This window comes from Medicago sativa, chromosome 7 (genome assembly GCF_051527215.1).
Source record: "Medicago sativa cultivar Bolivia chromosome 7, Bolivia_mono, whole genome shotgun sequence".
NCBI classification, from domain to species: domain Eukaryota; kingdom Viridiplantae; phylum Streptophyta; class Magnoliopsida; order Fabales; family Fabaceae; genus Medicago; species Medicago sativa.
Window position 1 is genome coordinate 13,242,288 of NC_140755.1, and position 25,388 is coordinate 13,267,675.

Consider the following 25,388-nt stretch of genomic DNA (forward strand, 5'->3'; position numbering starts at 1 on the left):
ATCCTTTATGATGTAAAATATTAAGGAAACGGATCTGGACAACGAACATCACTGCCGCCATATTAACCATTGGATTGATTTTATTTGTTTATTTTTTAAGGAAACCATTGGATTGGAATTATTTATGCCACTTGTGTTCCAATTCGATTATTTCTTTTGGCAATCTTCCAATTCTTTCGATAACACACATGCACTTTTTTTTTTCCACTATATTTTACACAAGCCAAAGTAAAATATATTTATTTAACTTCCCAGATCCAATTTGATATTTCTTTTGGTAACCTTCCAATTCTTTCGATAACACAAATATAGTTTAATTCTGTTTTTTGCTATCCCTCATGATGCTACAAAATTTTCTTTTTAATTTCTGCAAATTGGATATTAATTCGTACGTGTGGGATAAAATATTAAATATTTTTTTAAGGAAAAAATCTTAAATATTGATAACTTTTATTTAAAGAATTAACAAAGTCCTTTTACGTCATTTTACATTTATCAGCTAGTTAAACCGCTAATTTACCAAACACTTCAATTAGCTTATAAGCTATAAGCTATCAGCTATAAGCTATCAGCTATCAGCTATAAGCTATCAGTCATCAGTCATCAGCTATAAGCTATAAGCTAGCTTATCAGCTATCCGCTATTTTTACCAAACAGAAGTTTAAAGTAACTTTGCCAAGATTGTCATAATATATTAACATCCATAATTCATTTTGATGGTAAGGTTATATTGATAGTAAGCACTAGAATATAGGAAGCGAATTGACAGTGGCAGAAGGATGGAACGGCATTAATCAACAGGCGTTAACAGAAGGATGGAAGTAACGTTTGACAGAATCAAATACAGTACTAATTTGACATATTAAACAGCGTCCTACAAAGTCAGGGACAAGTTTGGTAATTTACTCAACCATTATGTCTTGAGAATTGCCTCTACCCTATACAAAAGCTATCGAGAATCAAAATACATTAGATACTCTCTTTTATTTGTATCAATACATTTGATACTCTTGTTTCTACGATCCTTTAAAGTTGGTCTTGCACCAAGGATTAAATTGAAGAATAAGCTGCAAGATCTATTGTTTGGCACTTCTTAACCAAACTCAATATGTTTAATTTTAACTGGTTAATGCTGATTTATTTTCAGATTTAAACAATTTCCATCTAGAGAATTAAGTGTTACCTACAGTATCAAACCATATTAATCACATTAAGGATGGCAGCCAAAATCACATCACAACATTGAGAGGACCAACCCCAATCATAAAAAGTTCTAAGACAGAAGAAATTGAGCTATTACCATTACCAATGCCAAATGATACCACTGAACTGAGCCAAATCCACAAGCATCCAATTCAAAAAGTGCCCTAATAAGGTTTAAAGCATTGGCCACCCGAAGGCTCCAGCGCAGGCTTAACACATCTATTCATATAGGAATTTGGCGGTGCTCATTTTTCCCCAAAATTATTAACCACCCCCGAGACTTTTCTCTAATTATGTCTTTGAACTCTGATTAATAAGACCAAACAATTCAGAAGATTAGCAGGAAAAAATCAACTAAGATTGATATTAGTGTTTTCAACACAAATTTTACACTCACTCCCACGTTACTAACCAAAATTAAATTAAACTGTAGAAGTTAATTTTTGTTTTATTTTTAAGTTAAATTACCCTATTTCAACCAAACAATTAACACTGCCTATAACCATGGCCAATTTTGATTTTAAAATTGAATCGCGACAAAGTTTAATATCAAAATCTCTTTAAATCAAGATAAACAAAATTGAAAATTAGTGTGGACAGCTAAATACAATCAATTTGAAACAGTAAGTATCATAGATTTAACAGATCAATTCAACATTCAAGATTCACTTTTTTAACCCTAACAGAGAAATTAAAGCAAGAGAAACTAGATTCAAAACCTAACAGAGAAGTTAAACTCTATTAGATAAACTAAACCCTAATTATAAAACATCTAAAGATAATTTGTGAATCCATAATCAAATCTTCTAAGCTCTTTCGCCTCTGATTCTTCTTGCAAGTTGAATATCCTTAGGCATAATAGTAACTCTCTTAGCATGAATAGCACAAAGATTCGTATCTTCAAACAAACCAACAAGATACGCTTCAGCAGCTTCTTGAAGAGCAGAAACAGCACTACTCTGAAATCGAAGATCAGTTTTGAAATCCTGAGCGATTTCACGAACCAATCTTTGGAATGGAAGTTTCCTAATGAGAAGCTCGGTGCTCTTCTGATACTTTCTGATTTCGCGCAATGCGACGGTTCCTGGACGGAATCTGTGTGGCTTCTTCACTCCTCCGGTTGCCGGAGCTGATTTTCTTGCTGCTTTGGTGGCGAGTTGTTTCCGTGGGGCTTTTCCTCCGGTGGATTTTCTTGCTGTTTGTTTGGTACGCGCCATTGAGAATGGAAGGAAAGTGGAGAGAAAGAAAATTAGGATTGAGAGAGGGAAGGAAAATAATTGAGATTGCGATGAGAGTGAAGGAAGTGTTTTTGGGTATTTATAGAATGAGGGAAAAAGCGGGAATTGTGAAGATTTTGAAAAGTTTTGGGAAGATGAGATTGGGAGAATGATGGCCGTTGATGGGAGAGTTATCAACGGCTGTAAGTGTTTGATGGGGTGAGTACGCGGATAGTGATCCGTGGCATTAGAAAGTGACCAATAGGATTATTTTGTTAATATATTTTTTATTTAGAATTATCATTGCTGGGCGGTGATAGCTTTACTGTTTTTTTTTTTTTTTGAAAGAGAGTAGCTTTATTGTTATTGTTCTTTTTTTTTTTGGTTTTTGGTAGAGTAACACTCTGTTTGGTAGGATAGAAATAGGGAAGAGAGAATAAAGGAAGAGAGAAGTTGAAGAGAGATGGTGAACTTCTTTTGTTTGGTAGTGAAGAGAAATAGGGGAGAGAGACTAAAAAGCCATGGGTCCCACACAAAATTCTTTCTCCCCATAACTGACGAGAAATAGAAGGAGAGATGGGATGCCTTTTCATATTCCTATTATACCCCTCATTTCTCTTTTCATTCAATTAATTTTTTATGCCTTTGTTATAATTTATTGTACTGTAATTTTTTTCCAGCGACAACTGTGCTTTGTTCATTCCTTAAAAAAAGCTTTATTTCATATGAAGTGGCTGTTTTCTAGTATAAATATAGAGTGTGTTTGCTATTTCACAAGTGTACTGCTGTTTATTATTTCACAAAACATTTACGAAATATTACAATTTTTTTTGCAAATACTATTATTTTTATTGATAGAAAAAATACTTAAATTTATTATATAAAAAAATATATGTTTCATTTAAAATAAGTAGTGAAATTAATTAATTGAATTTAAACAAAAGAATCAAATTTAGTTTGAATGGAAATGTTATTTTAACATAGGGACATTATAGTACTTTTAAATATAAACAACACTTTCTCTCTTCTCTATTTCTCTCATTTCTCTTTTATACCAAACAATCCATCAAATCTACTCTATTTCTCATCTTTTTCTCTCTTTTCAAACTCTCTCTTACCTACTTCTCTCTTCACAACTTCTCTTCTACACCAAACACACCATAAGAGAATCAAGAGGGCCAAGCCAAAACACAAAAACTGTTTTTTATTGAATTTTTTTTATTCTTCCCTTCAAATAAAAAATAAAAAAATTAAATTGTGATGAAGGGCTAAAGTGTCATGATTTTTTTTTGTCAAGTAGTCTAGTAGCTAGAACTCACATATTTAAATGTGGAGAAGTGTGGTGTCTGGGGTTCAAACTCCGATCCCTACATATAATATGTATTATCCCTACCAACTGAGACGTGGTTTTTTTTATGAAATGAAAATTGTTTTCTTTTCATATATCGAACTTAGTTTCAAATTTTGTCTTTGTAACTACTTAAAAACTTCTTTTTCTTTTGATACTCTTTGATGATCTCAGAGATAAATGTGTAATTTGTAACCAACTCCCAAACTTCTCTTCTACACCTTTGATATAGTAGCTACTTTGAATGGGAGTGAATTGAATCTTCAAGTACTCTTATAAACACTGTCTTTTTTATTACTACTTTGATCTTCGAAAGAACTTCTTTGAGCGCCTATGTCAAAAAAAAACATCACCCTTGCTTCGAGTGTGATCTTACGAAGAACACCCAGATGGTCTTTGTTTCTCTTATCATCTTACTTGAAAACAAATATTCAAAGTGTGTGCATAAAACAAGATTAAGGTGTTTTCACTCAATTTTTGTTAATAACTCTTTTATTTAAAAACCTATTGAAATTCTAACACTTGCTAGACGGATGTCTTACGTGATGTCCTAGACACCAGGAATGTATGACAGAATGTCTTGGACACTAGATATAATAACATAGCACAGTAAACAATAATAAAGTAGAGTGCAGGAAAGGAAGAACACAAAAAGTTTGATAACCCAGTTTGGTACAATGTTGCCTACATCTAGGGGCATCCATGCCAAGAAAGGAAATTAACTATCTAGTTCATTGCCTTGACACCTAAACATTACTCTTGAATTTCTATCTAAGACTCCTCCTAGATATGAGATCTCATCTCACTTTCTCTCAATCACACAACCGATAATTTAACTCAATTACAATCAAATAGGAGAACACCTTAAATAAACAAACCAACTCTTGCAAGATGAACTAGAGTGATGTACGAAGACAATAATACAACTCAACTAAAACATACTTGCTCTATGCATCAAGATGACACACAGAGAAGCTTACAAATAACAAAGGACGGACAGGAAACCCTAGAGTAACACTTCTTTAAATGACGACTTCGATCACCCTTCACAAGGTTAGAGTCTACCTTTATATAGCCAGAGAATGCATGGGCTTATTCTTAAATTAGGCTAAACAATACAGCTAATCCAAAATAGTCTTCAGCTACAATCTTCTAGAAGCAAATATATTGATTCCTAAAATATTTAGGACATTAACTTCAAAACACGGCAAAGCTTAAACTGACACAAGCAACTTCTAGAACCACATACTTCTTGGAGCACAAACTACATGAATAAATCTTCATTCAAATCTTCAAGGATTTCATGCAACAATAAAATCTTCCAAGAATGCAAAATAAAATATTTTACCTTAAACTAAGATGTCGTACTTATATGTCCAGGACATATGGTACAACATCTTATTAGAACTTCTTCTTTTTTTTTTTTTTGAAGGAATCTTATTAGAACTTCTTGTTTTAACAAAATGCAACCAACATAATACGCCAACACCTATGATCGTATACTATGACACATAATTTCAAACATCCCATGCATGACTCACGGAGTTTGGATTTAGCCCAAGAGTAGTCTACACTCACACAAAATAAGGATCCAAAGTTTGAATTATAAAACTCTGCATTGAAATTACCTCCAACGAATGGAACTATTAAAAACCAAAATTTCATTTTTATGAAGAATTGAAGATAGTTTGGAATGTATTTCAAATGAGAGTGGTTACTAATTTAATATCAGTCCTACACTTTTATATTAGTATGTTTTTGTATATTCATTTTTTAAGCTACTCTAGTGTAGGCTCTCCCTACTGCATAATCTTAGTTATAACTAACTCTTAAACAACTTTTTTTTGGTTAACAACTTTTATTGAATATATCAAGATCATTCTATTAGTAATATCTAACGAACGGTCCTAACTCCTAATTGTCCTTAACTAAATATTTTTTTAACCGTAAAATTTGTTACTTCTGTTTAGTATTAGCACTAATGTCAAATGTAAAATTTATGCTTAAATATACTTCGTAACCTCTTATTGAAACACTCTAACACAAGTGAACAGTGAAGTAATAATAAGTACAGACAAAAGTAAAGGAAATGTGAAATAAACACGAACATCGGACATGACACAAACACTGACATGTCGACATTGTTAATAATTTGAGAAAATCACATAATTCAATGTTATAAACGTCGGAGTCCGTGTCGGTGTCAGACACGACACATGTCCAATATCAAAACACGTCTAATCCGAGTAGTGTTTGTGCTTTCTGGTAAATGAATAAGAATACAAAAGAAGATAATGAGAAATTAGCAATAAGGAGAATTTGATTTCACAAGATTTATTTATAATCAAAGTTCTTTAAAAAAATATTTTCAATAGAATTAATCAAAGTAAATTAAAGAAAATCTATATTATACCGATTATTAAGTAAAAATAATAATTTGGGTGCCCTTAAGAAAATGGTGCCCTGGACTGCCGTCCCTCCCGCCCGCCCTCAGGGCCACCCTTATAGAGACAACTGTGGCAGTTTCAGATGGCCCAATTGCTTGATTAATCTAGATATTTATTGGTAATATGATATTATTTTTAATCATATATTTCATTACTTTTTAACTTAGCTCAATGTTTTAGGAATTTATTCCGAATTTCAAATTTGCTTATTATATTAGTCTAAAATGTTTGTTTAATATGAAGAAAAAAAATTCCTATTTAATTTGTTGTTGAACTTTGTTATATAATTTCTTCTAAATTCACCTCATCAATTTAAATTTTCTCATATTATTAATCTAAAAAATGAAAATTCTATTCATCTTTGTGAAATCATTTATTAGAAAATGAGTCATAAAAATGAAATGTGTTTTTTAGTTAGGTGAATGAGTTAGAAGCATCTAGTATCACATTTTATTCATTGTGAAAACACACACTTTTAACATTACTATCTATTATTTATATCTCTTGTCAAAAAACTCTATTATTAATATCTTAGAAATGCATAAATACAATCCATTCTCTCTATATTTTACATTACAATATATCGTCAGTATATATATATAGTCTAAAAAGTTTCATTGTGAATGAGTTTGTCTTATTATATTATTCTAAAATGTTTCATGATTTTGTTGTCAAATATGAAATTATTTTTTCCTATTTGTAGTTGAATATTGTCATACAATTTCTTCTAAATTCTTTTTCTCATATTATCAATAAAAAAAAGTTATTTTCATCTTTGCGAAATCATGATTGGAATGGAGAATGAGTCATAAAAATGAAATGAGTTTTTCATTTAGGTGAATGAGTTAGGAGCATCTAATATCACATTTTATTCATTAATTTTTTTTTGTTGAACAAAATCACATTTTATTCATTATTAAAACGCACACTTTTAACACAATTATTTTTTATTTTTTATCTTAGAAATACAAAATACATTTCATTCTCTCTGGATTTTTCTTCCATTTTTTTTCCTTCATTTAAACTATTTTATCATTTTTTGGTGAATTGATCGGTCAAAAAAAAAAACTATTTTATCATTTTTATAATATTATTTAAATTTTAAATCATCATTTAAAAAATTAGTGAAATTTTATTAAAATAGAAACAATACACTACAACAATAGAAGTAACAATCCATAAATATTCCCTAAAAAAACAGTCCATAACAATATTGGACACTATAAGAAAAACCTTATTTTAACCTTATATAAAAAATATTATGTTTGGGGGTAACATTTTTTCTTAAATTCACTTAATTATTTTTACCATTTTATTTGCTCTTTTAAAAAAATTACCAATTATTTATTTTTTGCAAAATATTAGTTTACAATAATTATGATTTAAAATGATAAAAAAATGATATTTGCATTTTTAATGTTAACTAAATTTTGAATTATAATACTTTAAATATTTTGAAAATTCAGATACTCAAGTTCATTTCAATTTCTAACTCTTTTAAGGCATTCATACTACTAAAATCTATATAAGACAAGCAAAACATGCTTTTTTTTTTTTATACAGCATAAAAACACATCCTCTACAAATTTTATCCACGAGTTCTTTTCTTTTCTTTTCTTCCGAAAGTAAACTTGAAATTTGTAGTTTTCACGTTTCCATTTTCTAATCATATTCACTATTTGAGACAAACCCTTTCATTCTAACCCTAATTTATTAGACACAACTTTTATTCCTATTTCTCTTTCCCCGCTACCTCAAAGTTCAACGTGACATAATCGTGTCGGAGAGTGAAATAGAACATGAAACCATAAGCTCAAGTAGTGGATGATCTGCTAGCTCTGACCGCGTGCTCGTTGAAGAATGAGCCGACGACTCATAGGCAATGACTTGTTTAAGCGAAACCACCGGTAATAGATTGTAATCTAAGAATTAAGAATGTGAATTTTAATTTTATATATATATATATATATATATATATATATATATATATATATATATATATATGTTGGGACCACACTACAATTCATATGAATTTCAAGTAGTACTATCTTTGAATAATAAACCTCATCGGTAGTCACAACGTTGGTGGAATCAACAATGGATGTTGAACAATCAGATAATGCAGTTTTAGCTTCTTATGTCACACCTAATTCCACAGTTTCTCGTTAGAATGAGATTTTTTTTTTTCTCCTGAAGATCTTGCGTGGGTTGATTCATGCCTGAATAATGATTTTGATATTTCAGAAAGTGATTGGATGCCTTTGAGGAATGCTTTGTTAGAAATTATTAGTTCCGAATCTCAATCTTCCAAAGTTGATGGTGGAGAAGGCAATCAAAGTATTCCTTGTAGTGAGGAGACAAATATTACTTTCCAACTCAATCAATCAGTCATCTTCGACTAATGTATAGAACTTCTTCGACTTATAATGTTAGCCTAATAAGTATGGCTACACAAACAAGCACAAACACTGAATTCATTAACACCTTGTCTTCTTCAAAGGAAATCCTTTTTTGCCAACTTATAATGACGACCTGAGATCGAACAAAACATTTGATATAGGACTTGACCTTGATTCTGGAACTTATGAGATGGATCAGGCATCTGAGAATATCTTCAAAGTCTGGGATTTGGACATTCCATCTGAGGAAGGTGAACTTGTTAAAGAGTTGAAAGAAGTTTTATAAGAGAATTCTTTGCGGAAGGACCTGAAGGAAGGATCGCTTGATGATCTTATTGTTGCATTGTTGATTTGTCTTTAAATAAGAAAGTTCAATTTTCTTTAATTATTTTCAGTTAGATCTTAGTCCATCTATTTTAACTGTTAAGCAACTCATTCCCCTCGGTGAATTTATTTAGAACAATGATTACGAGACTTCTATTCATAAGAGCATTGTGTTTGATGTACATAGATTAATATATATATATATATAAATAAAATAAGCCTCATCATTTTCAATTTTGAGGTAACAAAACTTGGAAACATACATACACATTTATTTGAGGAAAAAAAAAAGTTGTAAGGTGTGTGCATAATCTGTTAAGAGAGATCCAATACATGAATTATGCCACAGTCATTACCTACGAATGCAAACAACTTTTCTGATATATTGAATTATTAAGGAGGGAGCAAATAGTCACTTTAATCTCTGACTCTGCACCTCGCCGTCACAAAAGTTCATGATCCAGGATTAAATACAAAGAAGTCCCTGACTCTGTACTTCCATTTCACTTTAATCCTTGTCGTTAAATAATTCTGTTAAGTGATGATGTGACACAGGTTATACGATGACATAACATTTGATGTGTCACAAGGACTAAAGTGAAAGTAGAAAATGGTCACTTTGGTCCCTGAACCAAAAATCAATATCCCTAAATTGAATTTCAAATCTTGAAATCCCTAAATCTCAAATCCCTAAATGTCATATAATTCTATCTTTTGTTTAAAACCTATCTTCCATTAAACATCAACTTACTGTTACTATCAGTTAGGTTCCTGACAGTAAACATGTACTCTCACTTAGGTCCATAGCAAGTTGTTAGTTTAAGAGAATAATTGAATACCAAAATGTTTTCATAACATAACTATTAAGTCATTACATAAAGGTCAACCATAGAGTAATCAAAAAGTTGCACAACATTTGGGCATATAATTTAGTAAGTCATTACATAATAATTGCATTTCAATTTATTTTCTATAAAGGCAGTTTCAGTTCGAAAACACTATACTGAAGCGCCAAAACTTCATACCAATTTGGTTTCAGACGAGCCATTAACACTTTAGTCTCTGTGACACATCTTTTTTTTTTGAAATGGCAAATTTTCTCGACGAGATATGCAAGATGCACAAAGCTCGCGGTAAGGAAAGGGAAAAGATACAATAAAGGTGCCGCATATATACGGAACACCATCCCACCTCAAAACTCAAAACCGAAACCACAAGGGCCTCGACCAATGATGCTGAGATATACTTGTGCCAGCCAAGCATACCCCTGCCTCAAACCCAAAAAATGCCCCTACAAAACAGTCACACCCCTGCTGAAACAACACAACACGAAGTCTGCATTCCCAGCTGGAAAAAACAGCACACCTACAGCAACACAAACTAGCTAAACATGGACAGCAGTACCAAAACAGGCTGCATCGCTCCCCTAGCCTTATAGCAGAAACAACCTGCACTCACACCAGCAGAAACCGCAGACTACCTCCTTCCTATCCGGCCAATGCATTGAATGGGATCCCAACTCCACTCATAGAATAGACAAACCGCAAATTGCGTCCTACTCAACACCCATCTCCAAGAGATCACTTTAATTTCCTCCACCACTTCGTCAACCATGTATGTCTTCCCATTAAATATTTTATCATTACGGACTTTCCACAAGACCCATATCGTTGCAAGCCAAATCAACCACCGTCCCTTTTTAGTCTTCTTATTACTTTCCCATCCTCCCCAACACTCCCAATGTATAAAAAGGTTAGGCTGGGTTAGGAAGAAGCAATCCACCCATGTCATGATCTTAGACCACACCAAAGAAGCCAAATCACAAGAAAGGAAGATATGAAGCGCGGTTTCCTCAATTCTCTCACACGACAAACACAAAATGGAATCTTCCGGTGGTAACACATTACGAACGACAAGGTTCACCTTAGTTGGGACACGATTGTGAAACACCTTCCAAGCAAACGCCACCACTTTTGAGGGAGCCGGAATTTTCCATAGATGTTTGAACACCCCTTTTTCTTCGACACACCACCTATCTTCATTCAAGACTAATCCCTCCAACCTTTTATAAGCCGAGTTAACCGTAAACTTACCGGTATCTTCTAGGCTCCACTTCCAAACATCCTCCTCTGTGACACATCAAATGTCATGTCATGGTATAACGTGTGCCACATCATTACTAAACAAAATTATTTGACGCCAGAGATTAAAGCAATAACGGAAGTGCGGAGTCAGAGACTTCTTTGTATTTAATCATAAATCAAAGATCTTTGTGACAACGAGGTGCAGAGTCAGTGATTAAAGTAACAATTTCCTCTATTATTGAGTGTTACCACTTTAAATAGTCCACATCTAGAATACAACCACAACACAGTCAATTACCAATAGAATTGTCTGGTTAATATATTTTTTTATTGAAAATTGTTAGACTGTGCGATAATAGCTTTTTTTTACTGCTCTTTATTGATTTTTCCTTTCTTTTCTTCAAATCAAAAAACAAAAAAATTAAGAGAAAATCAAATTTTTTTTTTGAATACAGAAAATCAATTTTTTTGGTGACGAGGGAAAATCAATTTTAATATTCGAAAAAAAAAGTTTTAGATGAAGAATTAGTTAAGGAATAAAGTGTCATTGTTTATTTCTATGATGATTTAAAAGTTGATTTTTTCTTTTTTACGTCAATCCTCTTTTATTTAAAAAAAATCACCTATTTTCCAATATAATCTTTAGAAGCACACTTCAAATGCTCTTTGTTTGTCTTATAGCTGAATAAAAAATATTCGAATTTTGCATATAGTAAGACTAGTATACGTTTGGTTGCACGTTGAAATTCTCTAAACATGCGGTGTAAATGTAAAAGTGATTTAACTTGGTTATGTGTGTTTGGATTTCACTTTAGAAATCAATTCTTATATCCAACATCGATTTCAATGGAAGCTACAAATATCAGCTTTTTCGGCCAATTGAATCGATTTTGCTATTACTTGTTGTCCTCTTACCCAACTACCCTTACCCTTTTTTTTGTAATTTCATTTTTACTCACAATATTTACAACGCATGCACTATAGTTTTAAATATATATTTTAGGCCAAATACATCCCTGGGTCCTTTAAGTTTCACGTTTGTTTCAGATAGGTCCTTTAAGTTTCACGTTTGTTTCAGATAGGTCCTTTAAGTTTCGAGTTTGTTTCGGATAGGTCCTTTAAGTTTGTAAGGTTTCAGATAGGTCCTTTAAGGTTTCAGATATGTCCTTTAAGTGTTGCTTTAGTGTTGCTTTAAGGTTTCAGATAGATTCTTTAAGTGTTTATTTTTACTAAAAACCTATTTTAGTAATATACATATAAAATCAATTTTGACGCAAGCTACCTAAACATAAATTGACTAGAATCAATTTTATGTTAATGTATTCAAACATAAATCAATTACATTAAACTTAATTTTAACTAAAGTCAATTTTCTCAAAATCAATTATTTCATAATCAATTTTGACAATCGTAGAACCAAACACACACTAAGAGGTGTTTTCAATCAATTTTTGTTAATAGCCTAACTCTTTCATTTAAAAACATGTGATCTTACTCTTACACATAATTTCAAAGAACACATGCGTGAATAATGTAGGTTGGATTTAACGGAAGAGCACTCTACACTCCGATAAAATAGGGAACCAAAGTTCAAATTTTAACTAAAGAAGTGTTCATTTTTATGGAGACAGTTTTGAATAGATATTCAAATGAGAGTGGTTACTAATTTAATATCAGTCAGTCCTACACTTTTTATATTAATTTGTTTTTGTATATTCATTTTTTAAGCTACTCTAGTGTAAGCTCTCCCTACCGCATAATTTTAGTTATAACTAACTCTTAAACAACTTTTCTTTGGTTACCCTCTTAAATATATATCCAAATCATTCTATTAGTAATACTAATATCTAACTAACGGTCATAATTGCCCTTAACTAAATATTTATTGGGAAATGTTAACTAGTATCCTGGGGTACTAGTTAAAGTGTTGTGTATGTTACTTTTCAAAATTTAAAAAAGTATTGCTTTTAATGTTTATTTTTTCTTTTCTTGCCATTTTTAGTTGTTTAACTAGTGCTCCAGAAGCACTGATCAACATGACCCTTATTGGTTTAACCTTTTTTTAGGAATGGTTTAACCTTAAAACTTGTTACTTTTGTTTAGTTTTAGCACTAATGCCAAATGTAAAATTAATCCTTAAATATGCTTCATAACCTCTTATTGAAATACTCTAGAACAAGTGAATAGTGAAGTAACAATAAGTACATAAAATAGTAAAGGAACTATGAAGGAAACATGACACCGGATACGACATAAATATTGACACGCAGACACTGCTAATAATTTAGGAAAATCACATAATTTAGTGTAATTATAAGTTTTGGAGTCCGTGTCGGTGTTGAACATGACGCGTGTCTGAAACCAGGACACATCTAATATGAAGAATGTTCACAATGAATAAGAAAGATAATGAGTAATTAGCAATAAGGACAATCTGATTTCTAGTTCAAAGCACACTAGTCAACAAAAGCATTCATTACAAATGCAAAATAAGATATAGTACTAGTAGCTTATATACCACCACCAGTAACACATTACATTGAAAGTATTTATCACATTAACATCAAACATCATTTAAAATTAAAATAGACTTATTTCTAAGAAAAACAGAACCACATGAGTCTTATGCAGCAATAGTGGCAGTTTCAGAAGGCTTGTTCTCAGGCTCAATAGAGACAACTGTGGCAGTTTCAGATGGCTTGTTAGTAGGCTCAACAGGGTCAATAGTTACAGCTTCTGAAGACTTGTTTTCAGGTTCAGCCTCAGTTGTAGTTTCTGTTGGCTTGTTTTCAGGCTCCACCCAGAATTCAGTTTTCTTTCCAGTTTTGGAAACAGTGTCAAAAACATCTTGTGGTTTTACATTTCCTTTCACAGTCACTTTTTGTTCTTTCATATCAATGTCAAATGATTCTACACCTGTAAAGAACAAATGTGTTATTTTGATACAATATTCAAAGAGGGTGTTCAACACCGACACCACCATGACACCTATGATTACACTAAATTATGTCATTTTCTTAAATTATTATCTACGTCGGTGTGCTGGTGTCCCCGTCGTGTCTGTGTCCGTGTTTTACTGTTTTCACAACATGAAAGCTGAGATAATTTGCTTTAGGAATTAAAAATACCTTCCATTTTTTCCAAGACCCTATTGACTGCTCCAGAACACCCTGAGCATGACATTTTTACTTTGAGGACAACAGTCTGCAATGATCACAATGGGAAAATTCCAAATTCATAGTAAATATCATTTTTTATAAAGGTCAAGCACATTCAAAAATTGAATTTAATTTAAAAATGGAAAATAATTTGAACATGGTGATAATAAGAACAAAGCAGTCCTTGTGAGATTAACTCTCAAATGATAGAAACAATGCATAGTATATGCAGCAGAAACTGGGGTTCGAACCCCGGACACCTCACTTATTCACCTTATCAATATGAATTTCTAATCACTAAACTACTTGACAAAAAAGAATAAAAGAATAAGAAAAAAGCAGGGCATCAAAAAAAATAGGAATATCTGACAGAATAGTCATGTGTGGATCCTTAGCATAACTTGATAAAGCAGATTGATCAAAAAATCGATTGCCATCAAAAAAACAAAATCAAACTAATAACATCGCAAATTTAGGATCAAACTGGATGCATTATGCATACATATATAACCTAAAAGTAAAACTAAAGATTTGTAACAAACAAGGAAGAAATAATCATTATTGCTTTCTTAGGGTTGGATTTGAAATTCTACTATGTAATATGTTGACATGCAATAACAATGAACTTTGTATCATGCAATCATCTTCTATGTAAGTGCATATCATAAAAATGAAATAAAAAACATATTGTTGAATCTTTTCAAAGCAAGCTATGCAACCATTGATGATGAGTCTTCTCTATTTTCATCAGAACCAAATTTTCTAAGAATTATTAAACAAAATACAAAAAAGTAGGAAGGAATCATAATATCTCAATTCAAAAACTCATCATCAACTTCATCACAAAACGTCTAAAACAAGGAACTATAGATCAAGGAAAAAAAAACTAAGAAACTGAAATCCAAAAAATAAAATAAAAAATACAGAATCACAAAGATCAAGCACCATATTAATTCAAGATCAACAACAACATAGAAAAAGAAGTTGAAAGATTAAGCACCTCAGAAGACATGGTTATGAGTTTGAAAGAAAAGTGAACAAAAAAGAGGTAGAATGTATTCTCAATTGGATGGTTATGGAATGAGGGTTGTGGTAATGGAGTGGTGCCTTTATACTAAAAATCAATGAGAATATGTGGTAATGGGTGTGGTACCATTGTATGTAATATACGGAATTACTCCATTATGTTGCATAATATTCTTTTTAATAACTTTTTCTCTTTCTTCTGTCAAAAAAAAAAAAAATAACTTTTTCTCTTTATTGTTCTAATTTTATCAGATGTCTTTGAATGGGCTTTTTTAATAACTTTCTTGATGTCAATATATGATATTGCTAGTAGCAGTTAATTTTATTTTTGTAAAAAAACGGTTGATTTTATTAAATTTTAGTATTGGTTCTTTAACCCTTCAAAAGAATTATTAGTTCTTTAAAAAAGTTTTTATTATTTTTTCTTCAATTATTAATATTTTATTATCATTTAATTTAGTTTGATTTTTTTTTCAATTATATTTTTATTAATATTTATTAAAATATTTTGAATCGTGTTATGATAAAATAAGGATTTAATTCACATACATGATAACTTAAAGAATTTTTACATTATCAGTCCCTCAATATTATTTAAAATATTTGACTTTTATAATCATAATTAATTTTAAATCCAAAATTAAACTCATAAAATATTATGATAAGGAATAATTAAATAATTGTGTAAATTTTGCTTACACGATTGATGGATGCATTAATCAATAATCATTGAATTTTTTAAATTATGAGATTAGATATGAGCAGTTAGAATTTATTAAGAGTTTACCTTTTAATAGAATAAGATAAGATAAGATTTTACTTGTTCTTCTCATTTGTTTATGTTTCTATAATTCTTTTTTCTTTCCCACTTGGCCCTTTGCAGGAAATTAAGAAGTCAGGACAGGGTGTGCAGGTTGGTGAGCATTGGAAGCAGGCTAAATGATAATTGGAAGCAGAATTTTGCAGTACAAAAGAAATACAATCGGAGGTTCCAATGCTTCCTTTTTAAGCTAAAAAATTGTTGTACTTGACAATTGAATTCCAATTCTATTTGTAAGTATTGTAGTACAAGTCTAGAAGAACTTTTTTCTCTTTTTCTTTCTTTTTGATCAACGAGAATCAGTCTTACCTAAAAACGGTTGGGCCTTGAAGGGAACTCATTGATCAACATAAAAGTGGATGAAAATTGCTTTTCAGACATTAAAAACTTCCTATTAACACATGGAAAATACCAATTTGCTCCCAGAGGTAATTAACTACCGTTGACTAATCCGGCAGCAGTTAACTACCGCTAAGACCAGCGGTAGTTAACTACCGCTACAACCAGCGGTAGTTAATTGCTGCGTTCCTGGTTCAAATTCCGGCAGTTTTCTCCTTCCCTTTTCCCCCACATTTGAACATGTTTATTACATACTATTTTGAACACATTATTTCACTCATTTTCATCCAATTTCAAATTCATCAATTCTAAAACATATAAAAAGTAAAAATAATTTTAACATGATAAAAATAAAACGCAAGAAATAATATAAAAGGTACACACGAATATGTCATAGAAATATCACAAGGTACGAATAATGTCATAATAATACATCACCATCATCAAAGTCAAAATGTACATAAAAAAGCCTAATGATCAACCCTGCTGCCTACGATGCCTATGCCCCCTGCGCTGCCTGGCAATCTGATACATAAGGGCAGGGCGACCAGTACTGCTAATCTGGGTCAAGACCTGCAGTAACTCCTCTCTACTCAGCTGGTCGCTCATGGCCAACGCTCCATCCGACATCTGAACAATCTCCCTAATGATCGTCAATGTGTCCGGCATCTCTCTGGCATGCTCCTCCTCTATAAGTTGCTCCCAGTTCAACGGCTTGGGAAGAGATCCTTCATCAGGTGGGATAATTCGAGGGTGAGAGACTTTGGCATACCAAGCCATGTAGCCAGGCTGATGCTCCCACACTCTCTGACACCTCTGTCCCCAATCAGTGTAGAACCACATACTGGGGTCTATCAACACAATAGCCAGCATTCCCTTAGGCATCTCAGGGACATCTGACGGATGTTTGGGGATGTCATGTATAAAGCCAAACTGCCTCTTAACCCGCTCAGGTAATTGACGGTACACCATCTCCTTCCTGCACATCAGACATCCCGAGTAAGTGACAATAAGCTAAAAAGGGTGCATCTCTTTGTGATCATCATATGTAGACCACCTCACATCACCCACCTCTAAGTGATCCAGTCGTGAGCGGTAATGGTGCACATTTGTATGCCCTCTGGTAATAAGTCATCTCCCCACACATGGTCTCTTCGGCTTCCAGCTCTTGTTTTTCTTCCTTGGGTACGGACCTGGCAAATGCTCCAAAATCCATCCCTTCAAAAAAAAATAATACACAAAAATAAATATTCGAATTAAATCTTAAATAAATCTAACAAAATGATAAATAAATTATAAAAACTTCACAAAAATATTAAAATAAAATCCTAAATAAATGTAGACGAACTTGGAAAAAAATAAGCCAACATAATGATAAAAACTTTAAAAAATATATTAAAATAAATTCATAAATAAATGAAGATAAATATTAAATTATTACCATAAGAAGGGTCACACATCCAGCCATCGTCTTGTTACGCAGACGGACATAATCATCAAGATAATCATACAGGTAAGCTAAGGTCATCCCTCCCCATGACCATTTCCCAGTAGCATTAAAGTCCGTCATACAATCAAGATATACCAAGTCGATGTTTCTGTTCGTTTTGTTAGTGAACAGCGCACTACCCACGAGATATAAAAGAAAACTCCTCACACACCAACTCCTCCTCCTATCCCTCTCCAGCTGCTCCTCCCTCGTCTGTGGGTCATGCAGCTCTCTAGCTACCGTCAGGTGCTCCTCATAAACACGCTTCAGTGTGGGATAACTAATATGAGCACCATACTCACTCTTTTACTCAGCACAAGCAGCAGCATCTGACATACCCAACAACCTAGTATATGTGTAATCCCATGTGCCCGATCCACTACCGCATCATGGTCCAGCATGCGACCCTCGATAGGAAGGTGGAGGAGATTAGAAACATCGAATTATCCTCCAGCTTAGAAAGCTCTCTAACCTTTCTCCCTGAATTTACACTGCAATACTCCTGATCATACCACATCTGAAAATCAAATCAATTAATACACTATCACTACAAATTTTAATTACTTGAAACTACCTAAAACTATTAACATTTAATAAAACATTCTAACATTTAATAAAACTTAGTAACATTTAAATCACTAAAGAATTTAATAAGACAATTTAACATGTAAATCACTAAAGAATTTAAAATTTTAAACACTTACATTTGACACTAACATTTTGACATTTAAATCACGTAAAACATTTTAACATTTAAATCACGTAAAATATTTTAACATTTAATAATTTAAAGAATTTAAACACTTACATTGTTATCGTTCACCCAAAGAGGTATCGCCACGTGCTTCGCGTAGTCGGACAACAATATTGTGGTCTCAGGACCTCCAGGAAAGGGAGGCCCTACAATAGGCACAGCAGGTGCCACCTCAGCACGACGACGTTGCCCAGGCTCGGGCTCAGGCGCAGTCGCATGCACATGACCGTCGTCATCCTCTGCCTCAACATCCTCGGCCTCATCATCCTCGCCCTGTGCCACCTCCTCTGTCTCATAATACTGAGATGCCTCCTCCCCCGGTTGATAAAATATAGCATCCTCCTCCATCCGATCATATCCAGCAAAACCCTCCGTATACCCAGCATACTCATGCGCTTGTGTCAGATCAACCACCTGGGAGTAATCCATCTGTGACTGTGAGCTACCTCCAACTAGCCTCGCGTCCCTACGCTTCTGGGTCTTTGGGACATACAGGTTTTGCTCCTGCCGCTCTTTCCGATGGCTAGCGGTAGTCGCCTGTTTACCTTTGCGCCTCTCTAATAAGCCGATGTTGCTCATCCTCCTCCGCAGGCATATTTGTGCATATACAAAATAAAATAAAAACCCAAACTAATCATTATGGTTATTCTATCATTATGTCCAAACTAATCAAACTTGCAAAAATTATGGAACAATGGATCTAACCCTCACATTATACACAACACCAAAATGCAAGTAACATATCACAAATTAAACTTAGGCATTCATAAAACTTAATATAACAAATATACATTCATCAAACTTTATGTACCATACCACATTATGTCATCCATCAAACTTGCCAAAAAATGCAAAACAATAACGCAAAAAAACGAAAATAAGCGCTTGAGAAATAACGCAAAAAAACCAAGAATGTCTCACTTAGGCATTTCATCAAACACCTTAAGTGCATTCTAAATTGCTAGCACAATAAGTGTTAATTCTACATCAAAACGACTACATTGTACCTAAACCTACTCTAAATAACAATGCCAGCAACAACCATACATTATAACATCAAATTCTATCATAATTTGCAATTTTTAAACCTAACCTAAACCCTAAAATTTTGCTAAAATTATGAAAATTAACACCCTAAACAACCTACATTGCAGGTAAATAGGAAGAAAAGAACTTACTTGTGAATTAATTGATGAAATTGGGCTCAAATTGTTGCACTTGAAGTTTGGAGAAATTTGGAAGAGAGAGTTGGGTTGTGTTTAACTATTTGGAAAATGGTTACAGATGTTGCTGGGTTGTTTTAATTTCAGGAACGCAGCGGTAGTTAACTACCGCTGAGGCCATCGGTAGTTAACTGCTGCCGGTTCGACCAACGGTGGAGGTAATTTCGAATTTTCGATATGTTATTAGGCACTTATTGAAGTCAGAAATGCAATTTTCAAAGTGGATTGCACACCCACTATTATGTAACCTCTTCTCAATGGAATGTTTTTTATTCTAGAAACACTTTCACCACACTTGCACCGCGGCTGACACTCAACATCAGTAAAACATACCACTTAACTACTATTGTGTGGAGGATTTTCGTTACAACAATGGTAAAATGAAGGGAGTCTTGAAATCATCTCATTGAATTAGGAGCAATCATATAAGTGATATAGACACCATTGCGTAGATGACTTGAATGTGACAAACTTTTGAAAAGTAGGTATCCGATCCAATAACCGACTAATTCGAAGGGACCAATCTCACTGCCCACTTGCGGAGGTCCCGTTTAAAGCCAGAACAAAGTTATGTATGAAGTTGCCCAACGAAATTATCTTGAGAGGAGCACACTCCAAGATCCCCAAGCCAACTACTAAGCCAACCCCAAATGAATATGAATATTCATAAATACTCGTTGATACCTCAAAATTTGTGGATTACTCGCATAATGGATATTCAAGTGGACATGGAGAAAACACGTGTAATACATTTATCCAATGGAGTGGACACATATATCATATTATTCGTGTGGAGATACCTATTTACATCCCTAGTTAGGACTCATGCACAAATTAATATATTATTTACATGCTTGAGGATATATAATTTGATATTTTCTTACAGTTTAATCTTTAATGCTAAGAGTCTTGAGTTAGAATATACCATCCCAACTCAAGTGTTTATATGCGTAAGAATTAAGATTAGTTCAACAAATAAAGTTGAGTTAGGAAAAGAAATTAAATTATAGAGAAAGTTGAGTTAGGAAAAGAAATTAAATTATAGAGATAGCGACAATATTTTGAGCTTTTAGTTTTGACAATAGAGTAAGGTTGAAGAAGTATTATTGCATTGCATGCAAATGCAATAATGTGAAGTGGGCTTCGTCATTCCTCCAATCAAAATTGTCCCCCTCTTAGTGGAATGAATTCCTTAAAGCATAGGATAATATTGCAGTACAAGAAATGTAATACAATCTTTATTAAGCAAAAAATAAAATATGGTAGTACGTAGTACCTGCCTGACACTTTTTGAGTATGAATTCCAATAATAATGTATTGGTAGACACTAGCCTTGTAGTACAAAGTAGGTGTCTCCAACGTTGTACTATACTCTTTCTTTTTTTTCGGTACAATGTACTACACTCTCTTTATTTACTACTCCCTCCGGTCACTATTATAAGCAAAAGTTGACTTTTTAAGTTTATTCATTAAATGATGTATGTGGTCTATATATTGACCACATACATCATTTATTGAATGAATCTAAAAAGCAAACTTTTGCTTATAATAGTGACCAGATGGAGTATAGTATAATAATGTAGGTCAGTACCACATACGCATGGGTAGAAATTAAGAAAGGTTAATTCATATATAACCTCAACTAATTGAGCTTGCATGGCATTATATCCCACTAATGGTATGTTAAGATGGAATTTATTTTGTAAGAAAAGAGGGAAACGACTAAACAATAAGTCGAGAAGTACTAACATACATTACAAAGCAAAATTAATTAAGCAAAGAAAAAACATAATCTACACTAAAGAATGAATTATGTTAGCAAGCAAGTTATGTGTTAGCTTTGGAGAATAGAACAATCTCATGGAGAAAAGATTGGAGAAAAGAATGGAGTACTTCCTTTCAAAAAAAAAAAAAAAAAAAGAATGGAGTACTCTTCGAGTTCACAATGTGAACAACAGAATTTTAATTCATTTCAAACACAACCGGGGTTGAGAGCTAAATCTTGAGCCAGTTTTAAATCCAAATGAAGAGCCTAAACAATTTCTATTTCTTAAAAACATAAACAATCCTAAAATTCCAAAAAAAAAAAATATTTGAGAGATGTTCACCCAACCTTATTGGGTGGTAGATAATATGTGTTTTCTATGACTTTATTAAATTTGTTGAAGATCAAGAATTGAATGAATAAATAAGTCTTTTGGACCAAAGTTCAAATTTCAAATTTCAAAAGTTTTAAACCACCAAAAACGTCTGTGACAAATAGTCATTCTGTTCTAGCATATAAACATAATATTTAGGGTGTGTTTGGACTGAGAGTTTAGGAGGGGAAGAGAGAGGAGAGTTTGTTTTTCTTTTTTAAATTACGGACTATATAACATAATTTTCTAAAATAAATTAAGTGTGATTGAAGTATTATATGATTGTTTAACATGTTAATTTGTTAACTTTTTAAAAAACATTTTATAGTGTCCGTAATTTAAAAATGAAATGTAAACCCTCCCCTCCCTTCCCCTCCTAAACCCTCCATCCAAACACACGAGTTATCTACCGAAACTCACCAAACGGGAGTTATCTCCGGAACGAGTTCAATTTGTATCTCTTAAATGCTTTACGAGGGAAAAAAAAAACCAGAAATTTGGGGGATCTATGAACATTTAAGGGATTAGATGAACAACTTTCACTTCCTTATAGAAGTCTTTGATGAAAATACTAACATTTTTTTAGACTTTTTTGTTGACAAGACATTTTTATAGACTTAAATGCTTTTTTAGTCCTTGTTATGGTCAATCCTCAATTTTAGTCCACTCAATTTGAATTTGCAAATTTGTTCCCTCTATATTTTAACTTACGCTAATTTGATATCTCTGTCAAGTTATCGTTCATTTTTTAACAACGATGATGACATGATATTTAACATGTGGAGCTAATGTGACTGTATAATGCTTACATAACTTTGTTTTGCAGGACAATGTGGCCGACAGTTGGAGGTGGTTGCTTGACCCTATTCATGATTACTCCGTGTGAGGGACCTATCGCTTTCTTACTATGTCTGATAGTATCGTGGATAGTAACCTTGTTGACGCTGTTTGGCACAAATTTATTCCCTCAAAGGTGTCTCTATTTGTGTGGTGTCCCCTCCGCAATAGATTACCTACTAAAGACATCTTGTTGCGGAGAAGTACAATCCCATCTAGTGATATTATGTGTGTAGCTGATTGTGGCACTTCTGAAACGGCTACTCATCTATTCTTAGGTTGCAAGATATCGACCAGTGCTTGGTATCATGTACTTAATTGGTTAGGAATTTCTTCGGTGGCTCCAGGTGTGCTTCTTGATCATTGTGTCCAATTTTCAAATATGGCGGGCATGCCGAGATTGGCCCATAAATACTTTAAGGTCGTTTGGTTCGCTTTTGTTTGGATCATTTGGAAGGAAAGGAATAACCGTATCTTTAACAACACAGTGTTTGATCCTTCCATTCTTGTAGACAAGGTGAAGCTCAACTCCTACTTATGGTTCAAATCTAAACAGGTGTTATTTAATTATAACTATCATGATTGGTGGAAACATCCGCTTCCTTGCATGAGTGTCCACGTGTAATTGTTTTCGTTTTTCATTTTTTTTGGTGCCTTCGTTCTTTTCGCAGCGGTGACTTTGTAACTCTTGTGAGTTTCAATCTCAGCACACCTTGTGCTAGATGATTCTCACTCTGTTTTAATATATATCTCATTTTGGTTTGTTAAAAAAACTCTAAAAATGATACGCCACCATATGACTACCACGTCATCATTACCATCAAAACTTGGATGGCTCAGGGACTAAAATTGCGCTATTTAAAATATTGAGGGAATAAAATTGAGTGTCCCCATGAGCTTAGCTCATTTGGTAAGGGATAATGCACAATATGTGCATGGGTCGCGGTTCGAACCCCGGACACCACACTTATTCATCTTTAAGGTGAATTTCTCTAGCCACTAGGCTACTTGACCAGAAGAAAAAAATAAAAATTGAGAAATTACTAGCCACTAGGCTACTTGACCAGAAGAAAAAAATAAAAATTGAGAAATTAAAAATGGTCAGATTAAAATTGAAGATTTCCTATGGGGATTATAAGCACATTTATTTAAGTTAATAAGATGAATTTTATTATGCTTATGGGGATTATAAGCACATTTATTTAAGTTAATAAGATGAATTATGGGGATTATAAGCACATTTATTTAAGTTAATAAGATGAATTTTATTATGCTAGAGGTGTTTGTACCTCTCGACTTGTTGGTTAGTTGTCTCCTTTCCTTTTTTTTTTTCCTTTTCTAAGACCATTTACAATGGCTTGTTGAATGTCATATTCAACATGTTGAAACCATTGTAGGGGGTTATTGAAAATGAGAGAAGAGGAGAGAGGTGATGAAAGAGTTAAACATGTTGAATATCTGACCGGGAGGACACGTGGCAAGCTTGCATTGGACTGAAAATGGCGCGTGGCATGCACGCGCAGACAGGGAGCGTGGGAGAAGTTTTCTGCGGAGAGAGAAAGAGAAATTCATAAAGCTGTGACACTTGGCATGTTACGATTGGCTGCTTGGATTTTTATCTTCTTAATAATTTGGACTCAATTATTTCATTGCAAATAATTTTTTAAATTTTTTTTTTTTACCAAAATTCGTGATTTTTTTTTCTCTACAAATAGAGACTTGGATCATTTGATTTGGACACAGAAAAAAAACCAAGTTTTTCACTCTCTTAAGTTAATTGTGTGTCGCGTGCTTAGTTTGTTGTATTGCATTTTAAGTTAAGAAAATAAAAATAAATTATTTTACAAAATTTTGTTTTTCCAAAAAAAACTAAAAAATAAATTGTTAATTGTATTATTTTAATTTAATTATAATCGATAATTATAATTTTATGTAATTATAAAAACAAAAATTAAATAAGAATAAGAAATAAAAAGTGGTGGGGTAGGGTGTTGAATGTTTACCATTGGAGTGGTAAAAATTGAATGGGTGTTGAATTAAGAGAGAGAAAATGATGTGGAGTGTTGGGAATTGAAAAAGTGGGTGTTGAAGGTTGTTGAAAAAAATTTCCCATTGTATACTACCTCCGTTTCTTTTTATAAGCAAATTTTGCTTTTTAGGTTCATTCAATTAATGATGTATGTGGTCTATATTATGGACCACATACATCATTAATTGAATGAACCTAAAAAGCAAAATTTGCTTATAAAAAGAAACGGAGGGAGTATGGTCTAAGGATGATAATGGATAGAGTCTGTGTAGGGTGCTATATTAGTTGCTCCCATATCTATAGTTTGAAAATACCCGTACTCAGGGGAACAACATCAATACACATGTATCTACTACGTAGGTGCAACTTAACTAAAATAAATTAATGAATTGGTAAATTTTTGGCAAATTTATCAAATTGTCAGGAAAGTAATAAAATTTATAAGATTTGTCTCGTAAGCAATTGTTGACTTGAACTCAGAAACTGCTCAATAGTTAATTGTTTGTAAAATTGGGGGGAGTTTTCATAAGATTTGGGTTGCGGAATTCAAATA

The 25,388-nt window shown here is 32.8% G+C and overlaps 3 protein-coding genes and 1 pseudogene across 3 annotated transcripts; 1 reads left to right on the top strand and 3 right to left on the bottom strand.

The window, feature by feature from the left end:
- Window positions 1–1,817: 1,817 nt before the first annotated feature.
- On the bottom strand, window positions 1,818–2,473 carry LOC146904386 (histone H3.2). The gene has a single exon (XM_085725497.1). It carries the CDS (start codon window positions 2,418–2,420, stop codon window positions 2,010–2,012), a length of 411 nt encoding a protein of 136 aa, XP_085581623.1. The 5' UTR covers window positions 2,421–2,473; the 3' UTR covers window positions 1,818–2,009.
- Window positions 2,474–8,312: 5,839 nt separating this feature from the next.
- On the top strand, window positions 8,313–9,049 carry LOC146904387 (uncharacterized; annotated as a pseudogene).
- A 4,390-nt stretch (window positions 9,050–13,439) lies between these two features.
- Window positions 13,440–15,262, bottom strand: LOC146904388 (copper transport protein ATX1-like). The gene is made up of 3 exons (XM_085722430.1): window positions 15,181–15,262; window positions 14,151–14,226; window positions 13,440–13,938 (listed from the first exon to the last, which is right to left on the bottom strand). The coding sequence occupies exons 1-3, from the start codon at window positions 15,190–15,192 to the stop codon at window positions 13,646–13,648; spliced, it is 381 nt and encodes a 126-aa protein (XP_085578556.1). The 5' UTR covers window positions 15,193–15,262; the 3' UTR covers window positions 13,440–13,645.
- A 1,580-nt stretch (window positions 15,263–16,842) lies between these two features.
- Window positions 16,843–19,187, bottom strand: LOC146904389 (uncharacterized). Its single transcript, XM_085728284.1, has 5 exons — window positions 18,663–19,187; window positions 18,238–18,371; window positions 17,824–18,134; window positions 17,433–17,583; window positions 16,843–17,344 (listed from the first exon to the last, which is right to left on the bottom strand). Exons 1-5 carry the CDS (start codon window positions 19,185–19,187, stop codon window positions 16,843–16,845), a joined length of 1,623 nt encoding a protein of 540 aa, XP_085584410.1.
- Between the last annotated feature and the right edge of the window lie 6,201 nt (window positions 19,188–25,388).

Excerpts from the sequence above, each read along its gene's own strand:
- LOC146904386 (XM_085725497.1), bottom strand. The coding sequence starts at position 2,420 with ATGGCGCGTACCAAACAAACAGCAAGAAAATCCACCGGAGGAAAAGCC.
- LOC146904388 (XM_085722430.1), bottom strand. Across the intron at positions 13,939-14,150 it reads GGTCTTGGAAAAAATGGAAG|GTGTAGAATCATTTGACATT; the intron begins GTATTTTTAATT and ends TGTTCTTTACAG.
- LOC146904389 (XM_085728284.1), bottom strand. The coding sequence starts at position 19,187 with ATGAGCAACATCGGCTTATTAGAGAGGCGCAAAGGTAAACAGGCGACT. Across the intron at positions 18,372-18,662 it reads TTTGGGTGAACGATAACAAT|ATGTGGTATGATCAGGAGTA; the intron begins GTAAGTGTTTAA and ends TTTGATTTTCAG. Across the intron at positions 18,135-18,237 it reads GCATGCTGGACCATGATGCG|TTATCCCACACTGAAGCGTG; the intron begins GTAGTGGATCGG and ends TGCTCATATTAG.